A 23113-nucleotide genomic window follows, 5' to 3' on the forward strand; every position below is an offset into this window, starting at 1 on the left:
AAGAAAAGATGGGGACATCAGAGTCTCATCTAAGCCACTTTCAGTTGGACCAGATCAGTCTCTGGCCACAGACTATCAACTTTACACTGTCATAAAGAGTGTTTTTGTTACATACTCAAAACAGTGGGCTGGTCACTATCTGAAAAATTTAATTTCTTTCTTAGTTCATATATCAGGAGTAAACAGCTGAATTCCTTCCTTAATAGGCTACAGTTAGACATATAGCACCATTCCTCAGAAAGAGTGATTTAATGCAGAGAACTGTATGGATTTTGGGTGAAGAGAGTCCAATAAGTCAGTTTGGTTGTGTAGACATGCAATGGATGTTAACTGTAATTATGGTATCTTTGTAAATCTTCCTCAACCAAGTATGAAGTCCACGTTACTACCAAGGCTGTCATCAAGGAAACAGGCAGCAGAACTGTCCCAGTGTAAAAGAGGAACATCTTAACTCAAAAGTGTTCTCAGAAAACCAGGCTGGATGCAAGAGAAGAATATGTTCGTCTTCATAAATCACACCAGACCCTTCCCATTTTCTTGCCACACACTATAACCTGCTTAACAACTTGAACCTGAAAATGGTGGGTATTTCCCTCCATGTAGATATCCAACCCACAGTGACTTCCAGAAGAACTGAATACAGGATTAGAGGCAACTCCTTTTGTGAGAAATCAGAAAAACAAACTCATGTTGGAAGACCATATTCCATGTTGACACTCAGGACATCTGCTCAGATAACCTTTAATTTGCTTTCTTTTTCTCCACCACTGCTATGAGGTGGACTGTTTTCAAGTCTTCTGCAGTGTTGTCTGTGCCCTTTTACCAGAGCTGGCTTTGAACTGGGGTTCAGTCCCTTGACAGGGACTCAGAATCTAGGAACAAGAAAAATGGAGGCATAGAGGAAAAAAACCAAAAGACTTCATCTTTTTTTTTTCCTCTTGCAAAAAAGATATGCACAAATGGAGCAAATCGTGATACATGCTAAAATTCAACTCCATCCCAAAGCTTACACCTCCATGCAGAAAGCAGAAGCTATTTATTCTGTGGTGAAAACATTACTCCTATGATGCCAAATAGTTATGAAGATAGATAGGGTCATTTTGCTTAATGGGCATCGGATTCAGAAGAAATTACAGCTGCTTGCTAGGTCTTTGATTCCAGTTCCTTTGAAGTGTAGTTGATTTGAATGGGCTTTAGATGAAAGACCTGTGCAAATAATCATGGACATTTCTCACTGATTTAAAAAATGGACTTGTTTTGGGACTTCAGCAGAAGATTTGTTCATAAAAGACAATACTTAAGCATGTACTTAACGTTCAGCTTGCAAGCAGCACTGCTGAATTCGGAATAAAAGCCATTGGAGACATTATTCTGCCACCAATGAAAAAATATCTTGGGATGAACACTTAACTTCAACAACAAGCCTATTGCCCTCTTGGGCATAAATAATGTCTCTCAGTAACAGTCTGTTCTTTGGTCAGGTTCTTACTGACAGCTGCTTATCTTTCTAGCAAATGTGGAAGGCAGCTTAATCCATTTATTCCCTCCTTGAAAACTGTGTGCAAAAGGCATGGGGTATTCTGGGGAGAGGAAAGGTCGTAAACATATGGCACAAACATGCCATATGAAACCATGCGCTGTCCTTTCTTCCAAACAAGTTTACTTTGCAGTTCTTCCGTACGTTCTTCTTAGAGCTTCAGAGCATTTTTTCAGCATCAGTTTAGCCTCTCAGTTGCCCTGTGAGACAAACAAATATTATTTCCACTACTTAAAAGATTAAGAAAAAAGGGGAAAAAAGTGACTCCCCAAGGTGACATAGGAACACTGCTGCAGAGCCAGGAATAGAATTCAGATCTCCTGACTCCCTGTCTGGTGCTTCCTTAAATATATGACCATCTGCTCTCCTGCTGGAAGTATAGATACTATATGCTGACTCCAACAAGCTGGCTGCTAAGCCTGTTAGTTTATCCTCTTTTTATCCCATACTGATATCATCTCAAGCTAAGCTTTTGGCCTGGAGTCAAAGTGATTTCCAGTATTTGAATGATTCGACCTGCTTGTTATTGTTTTAACCTTGCACCACACATATGCTCAGCTATTTGTGACTTATCTGCATACAGTCTGTGTAGCAACAGCCGCAAGCTAGAACTGTTTTGTTTAAAGATTCCATACTGAAGCAAACCACATGTTTTAAACAACTATCATAGCGGTGAGTTTGATCTTGGTAGCTGCCTGCACCCAGATTTCCTACTGAGCTGCATGTAACTTTCAAGGACAAAGAGCTTATTAAAAACACAAAAAACTTACACACTTGTGTGTTTCCACAAACATCAGTTCATCATGTTAAGCTTTCCCAGTTCCACAGCTAAATCCTGCGCTAACTCCATCCAAACTAAAAACCAAACTAGAACTAGATGAAATTTAACATGGGCAACATTTTCTTAAATCATCACCTTGATTCAGAGGAAATCATTCTCCAGTAAATCTCCTTCTCTCATTGCTGCAGAAATCTCACGGTATGTGTCCAAGACAGAATCATCACTCAGTGGGGTCAATACAGTAGCATGCTGACTAATGTGCCTTAAATCCTAGTCTTCTGCTCCACTGAAGAAGTGAGGTGGATAATTCAGCTGTTTTACTGAAATATCCTCTGGTTATCACTGTAGCTTTACTTGGAGGAAGCACACAATGAATTGACAGTTCTGTTTCACATTGACTTGTCATAGGAGGTAGCTTATTCTATAGATATTGTCTTTTTCTATGAGTACTAAAAGATATTTCTGTCTTTCTGAGCAATGTTCAAAATATTCCAGTTCATTCTACACGATTAAGTACATGTTCTTGATTCTGTAGCATATGAATATTCAGCAATGCGTTGTGTGGTCTGCAATGTGAATCATTGTTCCTCTCAGTATGCCAAGTCTTCAGCTTTCACGGCTTTGTTAGTGAAAGGTTTTTCTGAAATTCTCTGGACTTCATTGTTATTTGACAGTGCTAACTGTTCTCAAGCCTCATTAGCTCCAGCAATGATCCTAACATAAGTGGGAATATACTGGAAGCTATGCTGAGTTACGACGATTCTCTTCTAGAGTAATCTTGCTGAGTTTTCCTTTCTCTTTCTCTGAGATTACACTGTAAACAGCCCACTAACCTTACATTTGAGATTTTAAATAATCTTAAACCAGAAAGAATTCCAGCCAACATACACTAGATTAGAATGACATTACTAGCAAACCTTAAAATTAGTTCCATTAAGCCAACCTTAAGTGTCCTGCAGATCATCAAATGACATAGGATACTTAAGCTTTAGCTTAGTGGAACTAATTTGATGATTGGTAAATGATCTAGTAATTTCAAGAGATACACATTTATAGATACTTTCAAAAATTTCTCCGTAGTTTTTATGGCATTTATACACATGCATACTCATATATTTTGAGGCAAAACTGGAAATATCAGTGTGTTGTGTCAGTGTGGGAAGTAACACCTGCCTTTTCTCCCCAAGTCCCATGATGCAGTTTTTAGACAGCTTTGTTACCAGAGAGGAGCTTCAAGTACCAGTTCAGTAAGCAGTTCCTTATGGAAGCGGGCTGAAGCAGGCTGACAAAGTCTGTATTGGTTTAATTAGACTGGCAGAGCAGCTTCCTCAGACACCATTTTCTTTAACCAGAAAAGGAGAATGTTATTAGTGAATTGTCTTTCTTCAGTAATAGGTAGCCTGGGTGGTTGTTTTCCCTTCATCCTTTAGACAGCAAAATGTCACTGCTAAGGAACCTCGAGCTGGTTCTTTAACAAACAATCTGAATTCAAGATGATATTTACCACTCTTACTAAAAAGTAACAAACACTATTGGTTCAGTTCTAGGAGTTAAAGGGTGATCACCTTTACAAAGAGTTGTGCACAAAATCCTACAGTCTTTATGTAAACACAATTCCTACGGGAAATTTGTCTGCGTAAGAACTGTGCAATTTAACTTAAAAAAAATACGAGTAGTATATTTCAGATGCAATGGTAAATTGCTGAACCCAAAGTCCACACATACAAGCTGGCTGCAAAATATTGCCCTTGTAGTTTGACCAAAGGAAAGGTTCAATTTGCTGATAGTTTTTAATGTGCCTGAATCCACTGTCAGAATGATCAGTTAAGATTTTCTCACTCACTTTCTCCAGTCCTGAAAACTTCCCTTTATAAGAATACCTTCTGATGACATGCCTAGAACTTAAGATTTCAAAGTTACTGCTCTGGGGGAAAAGGATTTTCAGAAGTGTTTGATCCTGTATTGATGTTCTGAGTGGGCAAGAATCCTTGATTTTGTGAAGAAACAAAACTTCTTGTAAACTTTCAGCTGTCAAAGCAATATGTTGTTTGTTTTAATTAGGCCTTTTTAAAGAAGATGTCACATAACATTAAAAGCCTAGCTTGTATTTTTAAATAAAATAATGACCTTTGTAAGTAAATAAACTAATATTATTTTATTGCTACTAGCAGAACTGTAAAGGACGGCACATAAGTCTCTATTATTGCTTAATGGTTAAAAACCAAGCTTATTGCTCCGTATTCTAGAATAACCAACATTATTTTTAATGAGTTCTATTACAAGCACTAAAATACTTTATGATTAGATGTGAATGTGCTTGCATATGATTTCTTAGACCCAAACAATATACACTATATTCACTTTAACTTAGGTAATTAGCTTTTACAGCTATAAAACATGTTCATATTAAACTTTGGCCTCTGTTCTATCAACGATACACATACTTAGCTTTCTGTTTAATACCAGCACCACTGAGCGTGACGGTATTGCTTGTGTGCATGCAGTGATGTATGTATGTCCATACAAGGTCAGTAATACTCCAAACCCCTCAACCAGCATGAGGATCTGTTCAAAATGGTTGTGATGTCCCTGAGGAATCTCAGTGATTATTAATTAAACCAATAGTACCTGACAAAAGACCTCAAAGCGGATCTCATCTGAGCCAAACCAGTCCATTCTACATAACTTATACTCAGTAGAATATCCGGTTATATTTGCAAATGACCCTTAAAGAATTTATAAGCCGGGTTTGAAGTGTGCTGTGTGTGTATGGGTGTGACATGCAGTAGAAACAGCTTGTATTTTGGTGTCTGATTTTGTAAAAAATCATTGCTGCTAATAGTATCTGGGGAAGGGACTGGGTAGTGTAACTTTGAAGTGCTTGTTGTGACAGGGCTGGGTAGGTTTGCAGTAAGGCTGTTGACGTGGCTTGCATTGGTGACAGATTTTGTGGTTCTTCAGCAAAGGGAGCTGTTTCTTTTACACTTAGCCAAGACTTTGTCCATTCCCATGGCTGAACTGTTACTACTCTTTGTACAACAAGTGGATCTGAAACATCAGCCCGCTCTGCCTTGGAGAGCTTACAAATCCAAACAACTGGACATGGGGATATCCCCTTTATACAGACAGGGGACACAGACACCTGGCTGCACTGGGACTGGCAGTACTGAGATGGGAGCAAACACCAGGACTCTGGGTGCGCCACAGGGACCTCCTGAATGACTTGCCCCTGAGCAGACAGATAAGTGGTGGCAAGCAAGGAGCTGAACTTAGACTCCCCATGTCTCCATCTAATGCCTCAGTGTCAGTTCATCTTATCCTCTGTTAAGAGAGAGTGGTATTGATACCTTCATTGTTGTTCTCTTTTTTTCCCCTTCAAATAATGAGTAATTAGATTCAGCAAATTAATATCAAACCTACCACCAGCAGTGGAAAGTTTAGAAAGTTCTCTTTTTACTCTGCATCAGCAGAAATCAAACCAACCTTCATCCCTCTCAGTACTACCTTTTGGGGGGAGTACTGCCTACTGAGAATGAAGTCTTCTTGCAGACATTAGTGAAGCATTCACCATTTTGTACTGTTCCTTGAGCATAGACTGATACAGAGCAAATCTCCAAACAGAGATGCACACACATGTTTTTTTTTGCCTGCTTAACTTTTCAGATCTCCATCATTTTCCTTACATTTATACAGAAGTGACCCAGACTGAGCATTTGTTTAGAAGATGGTGTGTCCCTGGAATAAATTGTTCATTGGCAAAAATAGAGCATATTCTAAAAGAACAGAAACAAATGCATCAGCAGTCTTTACCCCCTTCTTGCCTCGGACACCACAGTGTACGAGGGGTTTAGGTTGCTTTTGTATTTTCTGAAGAATTCCCAGGGTCAAGGAACTCTCTGTTGTTCTGCTAAAGCTGATATCTAAGTGCTGAGCCAGCACAAAGGGCAAGTAACAACCCAGCGCTGGTCTTCAATATGTGTGTTTTAAAAGATTAAATAGTCTTTTATTACATGACTGACATTTCAAATGTGGGCTCCATGCTCGGTCTTTCCTCCCTCCCTAGCTATCGTGTGCAGTAACATCTTAACATACAGAGAGATTATCTGCTCCTCAACAAGCCATTGTATATTTCCTGAATCTCGTCTCATCTGTGTCAGTACACATCAAGACTTCAGTGACAATTCTCACCATTTACACCAGCCTCTGTGCAGTCAGAGTCCAATTCACCAGCTGTTCCCTGTTGCAGAAGGAGAAGACTGGACTGGCATGGCAGTTAAAGTTTTCTCCTTTGAAGCTGTAGAGCTGCAGCCTCAGCTGGTGTATATTGCTGTAGTGCCCTGATGTTAATTTGAAGCAGCTGATGAGCCACTCCCCCTTTCCCCACACTCCCCACACATTTCCCCACCTTTCTAAAGGGTGGTCAAATACAGATGACATCTTATGTGCAGTGGAATCTGTACCATGAAAACCAAACAGGCAAATACAGAAAATTTAGCAAGTGCCCTTTGTGGATTGAACTGATGGGAGTAAACTATGGCACATAGGAATGACAAGGAGTGTTCGGTGAATTGTCTCTGGAAGCATGGATAGAGTCCCTTACCTATAGCAGTGAAAAATGAAAAGAAATTCTCCTGTTTATAAAAATTTGCATCTTGCTACATAAAGCAAGAGCATATCTGGGTTTTGATGGGTACCATGGCAACAATGTTACTGGAGTATAGCACAGGAGGATTTTCTGAGAGGGAACAGGATGAAACAAAAAGCTCACTGGTTATCTGTGGACACAAGGGCTTTCGCTGCACACCCAAAGACAGATTCTCCTTCTTCTTGTTCCTGGGAGGCTATTTACAGTTGCCAGCACATTCATACTTTCACCTTATACTGCGGTTGTCCAGAAATAATAAAAGAAGGGAAAAACCTGCTACAACTAGAAGGACAGATCTTAAACATAATTCAGAGATCCATGATATTTGCATCACTTAGAAGAACAATGCAGAACTTCTAAAACCACTATGGTTACTAGCAAAGAATGAAAGCACATGATTACAAACATGTTCAGTAAAACCTATGCTTAAGTACCATAACTGATTTAAAAGTATGCATGTAGAGAAGAACAGATAACCACAGCTCTGCTTTTGTTCTAAAATAACTAATTTCAGCACATTTCACCTAAGAATGAATGCTCCACCTTTTTTGAGATCTACAAAACATCCGCAATTCTTTTTTAATTCAGATATTTTAGTGCCAGGTATTGAGGTATTGAAAATAGAACCTCATTCATGCAAACTTATGTGCTCTAAGATTTGGGTGCAAAGAGAATAGCTTAACATTAGCAAATGGCAATAAAAAATAATACCTACTGCAATGGCCAGGGGAAAAAAAAAGGGCATTATAGAGGGAAGTCTTACTATTTTCTTCACTTTAGCAATTGACCAGAGCCACATCTTTAGGTCTCTGCATACAAAGCATTAATCAACCTCTTGCCTGTGCAGAAACAGTTGCAATACTTGAGAAAGAGACTTTCATTCTCTAATTCCAAGCTCCAGTTTATTTAGATTCTGATTGCTCAACAAAAATCAGACTCTTGCAATGTACTTTTAGTCCCTCTTTCCCAGTCACTTTTGACCATCTTGGCCAATTTGAGAGCCAAGTGGAATTTTTGAAGAGAGGTCCTGGATGTTTCTTGTGAATGAGTAGCTGGGATATTTCATACCCTGAGAAGGCTGGAGTTAGGGCTCAAGAGTGTTTAGACATAAGCAAATCCAAGCAGGAGAGAACTATAGGTCAGCAGGGTCTGCAAATCCAGCTGCTTATGGAAACAATTTGTTTTTCCAAACCCTCACTGTTCTCATTCTGCATTACTTCACAAACTTTGTTTCATTTTTGCTCAGATGGTACTAGTTTATTTTCTGTTCACGCAAGAGCCTTCTTGACCCTTGCAGCCCACATCTTCTGCCTTCCTATTTCTTGCTCTCATTTTAGATCTGTTCACACATCCTGCAATGCTTAACATCATCCTTGGGCCAGTGAAGTTTGCTATATGACTTACATTTGTAAATCCTTCTCACAATGTTTTCTTACTGATTGTGTGATGCATGACAATGATCTGAGCTTGTCACCCTTTTTTATGTGGATAACCTTCAGATGACCTGGAGAATTCAAAGGATGAACAGTATGTGCTTTATTCTCAAGGAAAAATTTACCAGATAAGCCAGCTTTATCATGGCATTTTACTGTTTTGTAATAAGATAAGATTTATGAACCAAAAAAATGTCTAACAGCAAGCAGCATGTAAAAACCAGGATCATAAAAGGCAGTATCTGTTTCTTTGAGATTAGCAGGACAAATACGTAAGTCCAGTATCTCTTAGCTCACAATGAAGGAAAGATTTGTATGGATCTACTTTTCAGACTTCTTTGTAGCTCAGGAATAAAATATGCTGCCTTCATATGAGAATCTGGTCAAATATATGGTTGCTCTGTGCAGCTGAGTCCACTGTCTTTAAGTCATAGTTACGTAATTACTCTAAGCCCTATACTTGCTTTATCTTCTTTAACAAGCCTTCAATTCATTGAAGATCCTCCCCTCCCTCATTACCTGAAATTACCTATTTTCACTTTACATGGGGTTGAGAACCTTGGCCTTGCTGCAGATTGGGTACACCCTTGAAATACCTTTAGTGAGTCAAACACCACAGCAAATGTTTGGGTTCCATCCATTAATAAGATATACCCACGGGCTGTATGAAATAAAGCCATCTTCAGCTTCCTGGTTCCTCACTCCTTGTTCAGAAAAAATTTCCAGCCACTTCACTTACAAAGTGTTCCAAGTGTGAATAAAGGTTAGAAACACATGTTCCTGAGTCTGCAGGCAGTCTGTGAACATGGTAGAGAAAGGTGCAGCTTGCATCCCCTGTTAGTCTCACTGGCAGGTCAGCTAAAACCAACTATTATTTAGTACCTGTTACACTTTTTAAAAAGGGGATTTTGCACCTTTTGCACCAAGCAATCCATGCAGTGACAAAACCCACAATTACAGGTGCAAAATAATTTTTGTTGATCTTCATTGTGAGTCTCCTGCTAATTTTAGTAAGCGTGATTCAGGAGAGAGAGGAGAGTGGTATTTAAATACAAGTTGTAATGCGCAAAACAGGGGATTAGATCTCCTTACTACATGAACTGGACACCTGAGAAACCTGGGTTTATTTCAGACATTGCAGCAGAGTAGCTTTTTAGCAGATGCAAAGATTCAAGAAACCCACAGCTCTGAAGGCTCTCTGGCAGCAGCTACATACTGCTTGGAACTCTGAATCAGTGTAGGTGACATAGTAATGACTGAAATTATTGAGGCAGCATAAAGCAAGGTATTTTAATAAGCAAGGTGATCATTATGGCAGACTACTACACTTCCATACTGCTTGTATAAGTTTCCACCTACTCGTAAGGTGTTTAAAAAAAGAAAGATGGTGATCAGTAATGTGCTATGCCATTTTGTGCGCACTGCTGGCCAATTCTGTCCAGGCTGCTGGCACCCAAGAGGACAGTATAGTTCCCTGCCTGGTGTTTTGTCCCTGAAAAGATGGGAGCTACGTACCTGCTACTGAGGACCTGATTGAAAAACTCAAAGCAGAGAAAGCAGTTCCCCGGCCCAGGCAAAAGCTGCAGCTGACACTGCATTAGCTTGGTTTGCAGGGCTTCAGCTTTGAACAGCACCAACTGCTTTCTCAAACACAGCTCTAAGCACCACCTGGCTCTCCAGCACAGAGTATTTCAGACCTTCTCCAGCACAGGCCGGAGCCATGAGTCAGTCGGCCAGCTCAGAACACCAGAATGGCTCTGACCAGTCTGCTTCACATAGATTTGTACATATATAGTGCTTTCTTAAAGTAGCAGATCCAAAAAGGGGGGACAACAAACTTCTCATCAAGCAGATGAACTCTGCTCTGGTTGTTAAGTTTTACAATTGCATCAAATCTGCAATCAATCAAATCATTTCAGAGACTGAAGTGAACAGCGTGCTCTGCTTTTTATGCCACACTGCTGTGACGATGCTGCTTTGGTTGCAGTTTCCTCCATAAATGTGCCCTATATTCTACCTACATGTTCTGCAATAAGTTGGGGGGTGAATTTTTTTTAAGCGCATTGGTTCTTTTCACATTATCACTAGAATACCTTTTTTATCTCATCATTGTAATACCTTACCCACGTGTCCACGCTACTTCAGAAGGACAAAGAAGGTAGTTCGTGTAGCTCACCAAGTGAAGCAAGGGCACCACCGTTAGGTAGCACACAGTCACTGTAGAAAGTATTGCTGTTTCCCTTCATGCTGACTGCGCTGTGGTACAGCAAAACTGTGGCTGGAGATATGATTACACCGCAGAAAGCAAGTTGTTGTTGGCAAATATATGTATTTTGAGCATTCCAATGCTCTTACTAAGTACTTCAGCAACTCCAGCCCAACAAATGGATTTTACCAGTAAATGTTACCAAGAACAGAAAAGATGTACCAGTTCTCTCTGCTCCTTCAGCTCAAAGGCCCAAAGCTGCTTTGAACTTCTAGGACTGCCAACACAATCAATTCCACCACTTCGTAACAGGCCAGTCGAGGTGCATCACAGTACGTAATGAACAAATCTGCGAATTGCAACACCTCTGACACTGGTATCAGAAACAGAGAGCAAGAGTCAGTTTATACAGACATGCCAGACCTGTGTTCTTGTAGCAAGACGTGTCAAAATCTATGACAGTACGAGTGAAGCAAAAGGTTCAAAAGAAAAAGCATACAGCTAACAAACAGAACCGTTATTGTCCTGAACTTCTGAAAAAATGGGTGAGACTGATTTCTTCAGAAACTTTTCACATAACTTTGGATTTTTTAACATACCCCTTAGGCCGATTTATTTACTGCTTTAGCATCTATAGTCCTGCATAAAGATTAACACAGGGGATGTTGGGGGTGGGATGTTGGGGGGAGTCCTTCTAATGCATATTTGTAGGCCAGGTTCCAATAGGACTTGAAATGGTCACCTGCTTTCCCTGACTCAGCTCAAGGGAAGAGATAAATTTGACTTGGGGCATGGAGGAAGGGAAGCAAAATGAAGATAAAATTAAGAAATGTCAACAGCAATGGATACCAGGATGCTTCTTGGATTAAGTAGTTCCTCCCACTGAAGAAAACTCCATCCCACTTCACAAAAGAAAACTCCCACTATCAGCAGACGTTGTTCACTTCACAAACTTTCTCAATCATCTGTAATACTTTGGAGTAGGCAGTTGTGTATAAAACTGCTTACCGTCTCTTCTGTTAAAACCTTACATTAATTGCACAGGAAAAAGAGAGACCAGGAGACCCAAAACTGTTAGTTTATTTTAATTATTATCCTGCATAGTCACTTCAGAAAAATTGAAAGCATTTTCTGAATAAATTTTTCCTTTCAAAAACTCAACTGCATCTTCATTTGTCATTTCCTGAAACTTCTTGTTCAGGACCTGGAAGAAAGGAAAACGAATGGCTACATTAGTTCTATTGTCTTTAGCAAACTACCCTGTCCCACAAACCAAGCACTCAGTGATGGGAAGGCCATAGGGAGTCGCTGTATTTTGAAAACAAGTTGACTTGGATCATTCATTCTATAAAAATCAGGGAAATAAGCCAAAGTCACATAGAGGGTTTTTTTTTTGCTCAACTATGATTATATTTATTTTGCTGATAATGATAAGTGGTAGCCTGTCTTTTACAGTTCCTCTGTCCTTTCTCCCTAGTGACACCACCACTACCTTCTAAGTAGAGACGATATACAATTACCACTCTGGAGAAGGCTCACCATTCCCTATAAGGCCTGTTCTATCAAACGAATGTACTCATTACTGTGCTGACAACAGGACTGAAACAGCGAGAATAGCAGGACTCTTCTTACCAGAATCACATGATAGCCCAGTTTATTTAGATGCCGCTTCTTCATTGCCAGCTTCCCTTGGGGGTGTGTTGTACCCACACAGAAGGCAGACAGAGGAACAAAGAGAAAAGCCAGTCTGCAACCAAGAAGAGTAGGGATGACTCCATTGTAATTTTTAAGCATTTCTAAGACAAGGATTCAATGCTGTCCTTTAACACAGCAGAACATACAGCTGTCTTTCTGGTAGGCAAAAATATCAGGACTGCACAAATTTCATTATCATTTTCCTTCTCCAGACTTCAGTAATTTAGACCCTCTCTTCTTCTATGAGCTTCACACAAGTACCAGCATCTACCCAAATTCCTACAGCTGAATTAAGTCCTTAGATCTCCACTTCTCCCACAATCAAAAGGAAACAGATCATTTAAAATTCTACATTATTGTTGCAGCCTCTGCATTTACTTTGATCCTTTGCTAATACTCAGTATCAGCTACTTCCTGCCATAAAAACCTACCTGGAAGGGTGAGGAAAGCTGAATGCCTTGGAAGCCTGACAGTGAGTTTCTGTTACACTATTCACTAGCTCTCCTTTTCCCAAAAAGCAAACTATACAAAATACATTGCTGTGCAGTGATCCAGCACACAAACGTTAAGTATTCCAATTCTACTTAAGCGTTACTTAAATGATGTATGTCCCACTTCAGTTATTGAGAGGTCATTTTTCTACACAAGATTAAATTAATCACCTAAAATGTGGATATGATGATCCTTTTTATTCAGATTCTATTTCAGCAGCTGAATTAACTGCCATAACATACCACTGAGATGCACATTTTAGAGACTTAAGAGAATAACTGAATGTTTAATTGGACACACAAATACTTGGAATTTTAAAACCATAACGTAGCAATTTTTGGAAGGGATTTCAGTCATACTTCAAAACCTGTATCCATTACAAGAGTATTAGATTACTGTGATGTTTCATGCCTCTTTCTCTGAAATGTTAAGTTTTAGCCTCTGTTAGATGGAATACATATAAATAAAACTAGCCTGCTAGAAAAAATACACAGTCAAAAAAGACACCTTTGAACACTTGAGTCAGCATGATCATCTGTTGCAGCTATTGGGAGCACCTTCCTTCTGTCTGAATCCATTCTGATTTCAAAATCTGAAAACAAAACAACAAAACATTTAACACTGCAAGAGGTTACAATTAATGTTCTCATTTGAACATTAATTGTTCAAACTGTTTTCAAATGAACAGCTCATTTGAAAAAGTTAACAGACACTGTCACTGCTCTGTTTCTAACTGCCGTTCTCTAATAATTTATTTATTATTGATGGCTTTTCCCTCCCTGCAACCAATATAAACAGCTATAGTTGCACATCTTCAGAAAAAAAATTTGGTTTTGGAAACTGTAGATATAAATTTATGGGAGTGAAATCATAGTTTAAAGAAACTAGTCTTGATCAGTCTGTCATACCTACTCAGATTTTCCTATAATCTGATTTCTCATTAGAAAAATTTAGGAAGAAAATTATTACAAATACAGAAAAATTGGTAAGTTGGGTGGCTGGAAAAAATTAAGCAATATCAAAATATAAAAGAAACCAAATGTTATGAAATGATCACTTATCAAAGAAGGTCATATCCCATTTCCTAAATGAAAGTAGAACCCAAACCTTAGCCAGAGCTTCAAAGAAGTAAGTCAGAGAACAAAAGGCAGCTGCTGTTTGGCTTTGATTCTAATGTGATTTAGTACCAACACGTCAACTCTGTAAAACAGTTGGCCGTATTGGATTTAGGTACAAATAACATTTGCTCGCTGACGCTTAACAAAAAGTCCAAAGCAGTTTTGTAAGTAAGAGCAAACATAAAGTTTTAGTAATTGACTTAAATACTTTAACAGAAGCATCCTAGAAAGCAGATTCACCAATCAAGGACATAATTTGTCAAAAGATTGTGTCTTCAAAGTGTTACACTTTTAATCACTTGCACCCTACGCAAATTTGTTACCACCTTATTTTGGGGACTATAAATCTACATTAAAAAGAATAGGACAGTAATTTGGCTTCATACCAATACGGTATTTATATGGCAGCTGAACATTTTGCTGAAACATGTTCTCATCTCCCAGAAGTTCTATCAGTGCCTCCCGAGCCTTTCTGAGATTAAGAGATAATAATGAGGAGAAATTCTCAGTCGGCACAAATGCAGGCTTCGTGAAGGAAGGGCTATCAAGTTCCATACATGCTTTCACATGGCGAAGCATCACTTCCTTTTGTTCTTTGTAAAGATCATCTGAAAAAGGGTACAAAAAATATTACATCCAATGTATCATCTCACAGAATTTTTCATTTTATTATCATTTATAGTCTGTTCTGGCAGAGCAAATTAATTTCAATACAGGAATCAAAACCCAATTGTTTTTTCACTGAATATTATTGAGTGTCTTCAATATATTGTTAAATATACACCATCAATTCACTAATTATAATATTAAAGTCTATGGCTGGCACCTGCCCATTTATCCAGTCTTTCCCCTCTACTGTACACAGCTCTGTGCATGCTATCATTTATTACAGGAGACTTAAGGAGAACAAGGAATGAGAAATCATGCATAAAAACCACTTATAAAATCCAGACAACTAGAAGGCTATTTATAAAACAAAGAAGGGATATCAGACTTGGCCATAATTTTGAAACTGTACTTTAAGAGTACTAAGCTGCCCAAACTCTAAGCAGTTACAGCTTTACAGCTTTCAGGTTTAGTCACAGCAGTCTCAACAGCAAGACACAGTGTTTTACTCTACACTGAATTTCTCCTCCACTGAGCTACTCTACTGGCTGTAGAGAACTGTAATGTGTAAACCAAATTCTACTACAAACCATTCCAAGTTCCACACGATAACTTGAAGCAGTCAAAAAAACCCCTTTTACTCATGATTCCAGGTACTAAAGTTGGTTTATGAAGGTTAAGACTTCCTGTGTTTTTAAAAATCCCTGAACATCTGTTGAAGATAGAACCCCTGGCTCTTACACATTTCTACCATTTCCACAAATCTCATATTCACCTCTCTCCACATGCACACCTACTATTAAACTGTTGCTATCATGGGGCATGATTGCATTCTTTAATTTCTAAACTTTTAACACAATTACAACAAATTATGTATGGAGGCAGACTATCCCTTTTAAAACAAGAATATGTGAAAGTAAGGCCTGACCTGACAGTAGAAGTTCATCCCTGCTGTCCTTTTGCAGCAGCTCATCAAGTGCACGATGAGGAAGATATCCTAAGATGCAAAGTGAATACACTGCCCTCAGCAGTTCTGTGTTGGAAATCTGAGGGAGGTACTTATTCAAGCAGCTATGAAGAGTCTCAAAAAACCTGTTCAAAAAGCAGAAGAAAAGTATCTAAATACACAATAAGGCTACAGAAAATACAATTTCAAACAAAAATACAAGTTAGAAATCTTTATTATCTTGTATAATCACACGTTGTGTAATCTAACATTAGCTTTTGATTCTTCTTTGAGCATACAGCTACCTATCAACAGATTTAGAAGCGCAGTCAGTCTAGAACCAAGGTCTCCATTTTCAATTACAGAGAAAAATTCCTATGCAGAAAAAATGTGAAAAGACACAGCAAATTTACCTTAGATTAATAAAACAGGATTATGAACTCTTTCACAACTGAAATCAAATACTAGTTGCCATACATTACTCTATAATGACTACATAACGTATTATCAGGCATTCTAAATGAAAACCTACAGATGCTTTTGGCCTCTGGGAACATAGTTGAGTCGTGAATATGCTCGGAGAACAATCAAAAGGTCTTTCAAGTTGAGGAATTCAGGGTCTTTTATCACCTTCTCAGCAAAAATACCCATCAGCTCACTAGGCTGAAAGCCAAGTGTCTCGAAGGCCGAAAGAAAAAGGATAATCTAAAAGAAAAGATAGTTTTATAAGGTCAAGAAAGCCAGTAAAGCGGATGCTATCTGTAGATTTCATAAAAGCCATTTTTAATGAAAGCGAATTTTTCAAACTGTGACATCCCTTTTATTTCTTATTTCTTTATTCATCAATACATAGAAGAGCATTTAAAAAACATGACTGTATCAACTTCATCAGATTGGTATTCCTAAAAAATCTGTTCTCCAAAGATCAAATACAAACATGAAGAAAGGTAAGACAGAAAGCACCAGATACGCTACTACCACCACTATAAATTATTTGGTCTCCAACTCACCTGTCTTTTGTCCCAAAGGCAGGCAGTAGAATTAACATAGTCTGCTAATGCTGAAAACAGTTTTACATTACGGTACTGGAGATTGTGACAAGCTTCCAGAATGAGAATTAACTGCCGAAATGGAGCATCGTGGATATTCTCTGTAACAGAAGAGCAAAAAAAGGACAAATTATACAAAGCAATGGGAGCTGTAGGTTGGAGACACTGTGGGAACAGTTTGGCTAAGGGATGGGGAGGGAGGAGGATCAGATAAGGAACTGTGGAACAGACTGAGGCTAGCTAGGCAAAGTCAACTGAGCTAAAACATATAAAGAAACTGAGAGGTTCAAGAAACCAAACTGAGTCAGGACCAAGCTAGAGGGATATATCAGCAAAAGGGAACAAATTAACAGAAGAAGCAAGAAGATTGTGTTCCCAGAACATCTTCTGTTCCAGGATTCTTGATTTTCAGCACCTCCCTGCACTCAACACGGAAACCCTCAGGCTAGCCCCTTTAGTACTGATTGAGCCTTTGGACTGTCCACTTCACCATGACAGCTGAGGGAGTAACAAAAGAGGTGGATCTACAGCTGCTGATTAATCAGATATTAGCACATGATGAAATTTACTTTTTTTTTCTGATTTGGTTTTACAAAACGGCAAGAAACAACAAATATGAATCTATTTCTAGAAAGTACTAAAGGCTGTCAAGCACTAAAACATTCGTGTATGCTAAACTGGAAAACATGGAACCACAACGTAACCTCCTGGTGTATGAGCGTGATGACACAGATTGAGTCAGGTGACAACAGACTGCTGTTTCATTTGCCACACAAGATGGACCTACTCCTGAGATGAAAAAGATGTGTACCTAAAGATTGTGTCTTAACACGTATGAACTGTATAAGCAGCCTAAACACTCCTGGTTCATTTATGTTGAGAATGCTATTTTGCTATCTTAATGTTTTTTTTAGATACAAATTCATATGTATTTTAAGGGTGAATCAGTACATACTGAGCACATATACTTAAGAAATGTAAAGGTATGGAGAGAGGTGAAAGCATTAGCTTTCATTTAATTTTTTTCTGGGCTGCAGCATGAGGTCAGTTATTAAGCAGCATTCAATAATTAAATCCAGTTAATCAGGCAAACACTGTTCCCTATAGTTTATCAACTAATCACACTAAGCCATCAATCCATCCTGTAAGATGTCCACTTCCAATTCAGATTTGTTTTAAAAGTTTATCTGAAATCTATTTTTTCTTGCTCGAACTCAATTCTTTTCCCTAAATTCTGCATACAGAAAAATGTGAAGAAAAACATGTCATTCAGGTAAATGTTAAGAAGGGCAGAGATGACAAGAGCTATTTGCTTTCATTACTGATCAGTAATTTTCTGTCTTGCTGCTTGTCAAATGGCTCCACGTTACTATAATATCCTGTAAAACAAAGATGTTTCCTGAGAAGGAAATCTTTAATCTTTTTTAAAGGGACATGAGACAATAATTAGAAGAATTTGGTATAAGGAACGGAAATTTAATAAATGTATTTTTTTCTTACCCTGGATCTTCTTACTGCAGGCATTCAGGATTGGAATGGAACAATAATTCATCGCAACAAGAGCGAAAAACACACGCAGAGCATTTGGGAAAGTCAGATGGTCTATCTCTTTCAAAACTGCCATCTAAAGTGAATTAGAGTTTATTAAATCCTTCATTCTTCAGGTATATTATCACTGCTTTCTGGTGAAGGCATTTTCACCACAACTTTCCCAAATTCCTTAGCTTGTTCAGACTTTATGAAAGAAAAAGGAGCAACAAACAGCAAAACCGTAATTACTCTCAATTTCTTAATACACAATTATAGCAGATAAAGTGTTCTAGAGCTGTGTCACTATGCAAGTTCCCAGCAATCTGCCTTTATATGTTTTTTTTAAAGACAGAAGTCTCAGTAAAGCTCATTTCTAAATACTGTGAATATGTATGTTCTACAAATGCTTTAAAAAGTAGCAGAAATATAATTGGCACAGTTGACTTATTTAATAGTACTCCAATTACTGTTTTTGATGTGCGTGAAAGCTGTAAGCCTTCAAAGTGATCCAACAGCACACCAAGTGGCATCTCTTTTAATACAAACACCCAGCTACAAGTGTGGACTGAGGCAGAGAAGGTCAGCTCTGATGCCACAAAAGAGACTTCATTTATTGAAGCAGTAATTGGATTGACATAAATGACAGTAAAAGTGAGACTACAAAGCATATGGGCTATTAAAATATAATATTCTTACTGTATGCGTATCAAAGGTTAAATACAAAATGCATCTACAACAGAAATTACACAGCATTAAAAATAGCACCCTGTAGGCTCAGAAAATTAAGAGCTCCCTTCAGTTAACAAGTGGAAATGTTACTTTCCTCTCAGTTCCATATTCCACCATACCTTCAGCCAGTTTCTCACTATCTTGTAAAAAGTGGTACCTTGTCTAAGGTTTTATGATTTACTTACATCCAACACATTACGTAAGCCCCCTGCACTGCTCTATTCTTGCCCAATTTCCCATCAGTGGTATCTTCCCTCACTTCCTCATGAATGCTATTACAAACTCTGACCTCAGAGCCCTTCAGCTATGTGATGAAAACACTAGCAGGCCCTGTTTGAAAGGTTTCAAAATGTGGCTTTAAATCAGGGGATGAAACCCAGTACACCCTGCCATAAAACCTGCAGCCTGCTCCCAACCACTGTATTTCTCAGGGGACCTTTCAGATACACAGAAAGATACGGCCATGAGCAAATGCAGTTAACCTTTCTATCATATTTTCTCTTTGAGTGTCTGGAAAGATCAGTTTATAAACAATGCAAGAGCACAGGCTTTGTGGAAGTAAAAATGAGCCTCCAACTAAATTTACCTCTAATTTCTTTTTCAGAAAGACTGGAGCATCTTTTCCCATGCATTTCATCAGGTTTTGCAGTGTAAAGATGTCTCTGATACTTGGAATGCGCTGCTCCACTAGTAATCTGATGAAGAAAAACACAAAAGGCTTTGAGCTAGAGAGAGTAACTGTTTACCAGAGCTTTCGTCATTTCAGCAGAAACAGGTAGGTACCCCATTCTCCCTCACTGATGTACTCTCAAGTTAAAGCTGTAATTCCCTGCTCCTCTCCCACCTCCTTTTTTGCAAGGCTGCATAACTCAACATGAGGTAGCTGCAGCACAGATATTTTGCACACGGAAATAATTATGTATGTCTTCTTGATGTTATCCTGATAGATGTGTGTTGTTGCTGATACATTAACAGCGTGGGCACCTGCCCAGACTGCACGTGACTGTGCAGACATGAGTGCGGTTAAACCTCAAGGAATTAACTCTCTTCTGCAGAAAAAAAAATTTGCACATTTTTATCATAGGATCATCTATGTGCAGGCAAGTTCTGAAACAGCCAGGAAACTCAGGGATGGACATGGACAACAACTTGGTGCAAGTGAGGAAAAAAAACAAACAAGCAGTGTTGTGAGCTGTAGGAACAGAAGGGGATATAACACAGAGGGATCATAAGCACAAGATGAAGAAATTCTGCTTTCCCAGCACCTCCTTTCCTGGCTCAGAGGGAGGTATTATAATTTTTATGTCTTAAATATACCTGCACAGCCACAAAAATATGAAGTGTCACTTTCTAAGACAGTGCACTGCTCTGAAGTTCATCACTGCAGATGTGGCTTCGTGCAAATGGGCAGGAGCTCCAGACATCAAGACAGAGAAAGAGCTGTAGATGATCTCCTGCTTTCTACCAACTTACAAACACTGTGTACCTGAGCTTCCAGGAGAACCTGTTTTTTGCGTATGACTAACACATCCACCTTCTCAAAGCAGGACCTGACACAGGACCAAAAGGACTAATCCATGGCAAATTTTATGACATTCTCAGTAAAAACAATCTCATGGGAGTGAGCAGATTGGTTACCCACATAAATCTCATTAGCCCAGAAAAAAATCACTACAGCCAGAGAAGTTATTCTGATAAAGCACTAGAGAGAAGGCCTTGCTGGATGCACAGATAACATCTAAACTTGTCTTCATCTTAATTTTTACTTACTAAATTGAAAGAAAATATTCCCTGTCTGTTAAACAGCATTTTTAATCATGACAAATTAAAATACTTCACAAAGTAAGCTAGTCTCATTACCTCCTTTCTACACGGAGATAAAACAGAGGCATAGATACGTGAAGTGACTCGATCAACATCACAAAAAACCCACAGCAGTGGAGCTGCAGTCAGAATATGAATCCCCTGCAGAGCAGTCTAGCACCCTATGCCATCAGAAGCCTTTCTGCTTGAAACTGCAAAGACAATGCCAAAAATCACTGCCTTGTACAGCTGTTATCTCACGGGATCATTTAAGTCCTAAAACTACAATATGTCTTTTATGCACAGACATTCCCTCCATGATTTCTAAAAGACAAATATTCAAACAACACGTAAATATGAAGAACATGTGAAAGAGATATTTTTCTCACTGTAGTCCAGCTTGAAGAGCGCTCACATTCTTGTCTTTATCCAGCCCTGCTAGAGTAGTTGCCAAAACTGAGATACATCGGTTATCAAGTTGATTCAGCTTCTCCTGTTGAAGAGTTTTCACAATGTCAGATTACTTCAGACCAGTAAAAGTTTCAGAAAAGAAAAACTGACTACTCTTAACCTGTACCTGCTGTCTTCTCTTTCCCCCCAGAAGTCAATTCATAAGCTTTAATTCTGCAGTGACCTGAAAGGTCTCTGCAAATTTAGTCATCAGTCAAATTTAGTTGATTTGAAAAGGGTAATGATTTTTGAGTCTTCTCCTCTCCGTTAAATCTGTCTGAAATCAGGCAGTGGTTTCAAAAATGAAGGAAATTAGAAGTACACACAAATTAACTATGGGAGCCCTGTTTCCATGGAACATCAGACTAAACCAGGGACGTAACACAACTCTCTCTGATGTTGCACATCCTCCCAGAATTAGCCCTGAGGTTTCAGCCCAAACTTAGGAGAAGACAATTTTGATACTTACTTGACACACCCTCACCAAAGTCTGGACTAGGAGAGTGTTCTGAGGAACACCTAGGTTCACCACGGCATGCAGACTGAACACCAGATCACCCCGCGTCATCCTTCTGGAGTCCCGCAGCAGCTGCTGACAAAGCTTGACAAAAGCTGGGTGCTCAAAGATCAGCTGCTTCTCGTAACGCTGCTGGTCTTCGGACAGGTGTTTGAAGAGCCTCCACACTGTAGTTAAAGAGTTTGTGAAGTGCTTAGTGGAAACAGCAGACTCTGAAGCCAAGTCCAGTGCATCGCAAGGACAGGTACATTTCTGAAGGCTATTAAAGAATGGGTCACTATGATCCATTACGTCCTTCACTTTGAAGCTCCCAGAATCATCCAACTTTTCAAGTTCCAAGGAGCTCTGGGGAGGCTGGTCACTCACCAAAGCCTCTGTACTCTTCTCAGGTTGTATTTTAGCACCTGTGCTAAAAACATCTGTCTTTTGAGATAGAAATCGAAGAGATGATCCATGCAGAGAAGGAAAAATATTTAAAAATAATTTCCTGACGTTCACATTTTCCAGGGGATCCCTGTATCTGCCAACCCATAAAATGTGTTTTCTTGTTGCGGATGAAGATTTGGGAGCCAGCACAGAATTGCACCTATGCATGCATCTAGCAGTATTTAACAAGTAACTTATTTTATTATTCATTTTTGCTTATGTCTAATTACTAGATTTGAAACGTCAACTCAAAGTAAGGGATCCGATGAAATTCTACCAGTGGAAACACTCCTGGAGAAACTGCGTAAGATCACTTATCTGTAAAAACAATCGAAAATTATGGATTGGTTACCAGACTTTCAATTCCTAAAGTTTCAATTGCCAAATCTACGCACATCTTTTACAGGAAAGAAAAAAAAAAAAACACAATTTGGAAAAAGATCCCTGGAAAATTATTTGCAGAAGGACTTTTATTGGTTCTCCTACGTTTTAGTCAAACATCTCAACACAAGGCTAGCTCATCCTGGGTGTCAGCTCGTCCTCCTCTTTGCTGCTTTAACCAAACACTATGCCGGGAGGGAGAGCCTTTCCCGAACTGACACTTCTCGAAGCAGACGCGTGTCTTGCCAGGGCTCTGGCGGGTCACTGCCAACCCTCAGCTCCGGCTCACGCAATCCTGCCCGGCCGCGGCCACAAACAGCCTGTCCCAGCCTCCCTGCCGCCCTCCCAGGACGAGCCGCCTGCCCGGCGGCCGCGGCACGCCGGCGGGCACACTGCCAGGGCCGGGGGCACCAGGCGGGCAAAGCCTCTCGGCTTGGGGCTCGCTTTCTGCAGGCGCTGGGAACGCTGCCCACGGGGGTACGGCACCAGTGGCGCAGGCCCGCGGCCCGGCGCCAAGGGGACAGGGGCCTCTCGGGGGCTCCGCACCGGCGCGGAACACCAAGGCGCGACGGCGGGGGGTCCCACCGGGCCAGGCCGTGCAGTGCCGGGCCGGGCCGGGCCGCCCGCTGCCCGCCTCAGCCGCGCCGGGAAGGGACGGGGCGGACGGGTCGCGCACGAGCCCCCCGCCGCCCGGTAGCTGTTACCTCGCACGCGGCGGCGCCATGACACCCGGCCGCCCTCCGCGCGCGCTCTCGGCGGGCCTCGCGAG

The 23113-nt window shown here is 39.8% G+C and overlaps 1 protein-coding gene across 1 annotated transcript; it reads right to left on the bottom strand.

Moving 5' to 3' along the window:
- Positions 1-11656: 11656 nt before the first annotated feature.
- On the bottom strand, positions 11657-23100 carry FASTKD2 (FAST kinase domains 2). Its single transcript, XM_068407867.1, has 12 exons — positions 23049-23100; positions 21490-22281; positions 20960-21063; positions 19354-19462; positions 18009-18132; positions 16470-16609; positions 15992-16164; positions 15442-15605; positions 14294-14515; positions 13297-13381; positions 12235-12349; positions 11657-11806 (listed from the first exon to the last, which is right to left on the bottom strand). Exons 2-12 carry the CDS (start codon positions 22171-22173, stop codon positions 11687-11689), a joined length of 2040 nt encoding a protein of 679 aa, XP_068263968.1. The 5' UTR covers positions 22174-22281; positions 23049-23100; the 3' UTR covers positions 11657-11686.
- Between the last annotated feature and the right edge of the window lie 13 nt (positions 23101-23113).

The sequence above is a fragment of the Nyctibius grandis genome, chromosome 9 (genome assembly GCF_013368605.1).
Source record: "Nyctibius grandis isolate bNycGra1 chromosome 9, bNycGra1.pri, whole genome shotgun sequence".
Lineage (NCBI taxonomy): Eukaryota > Metazoa > Chordata > Aves > Nyctibiiformes > Nyctibiidae > Nyctibius > Nyctibius grandis.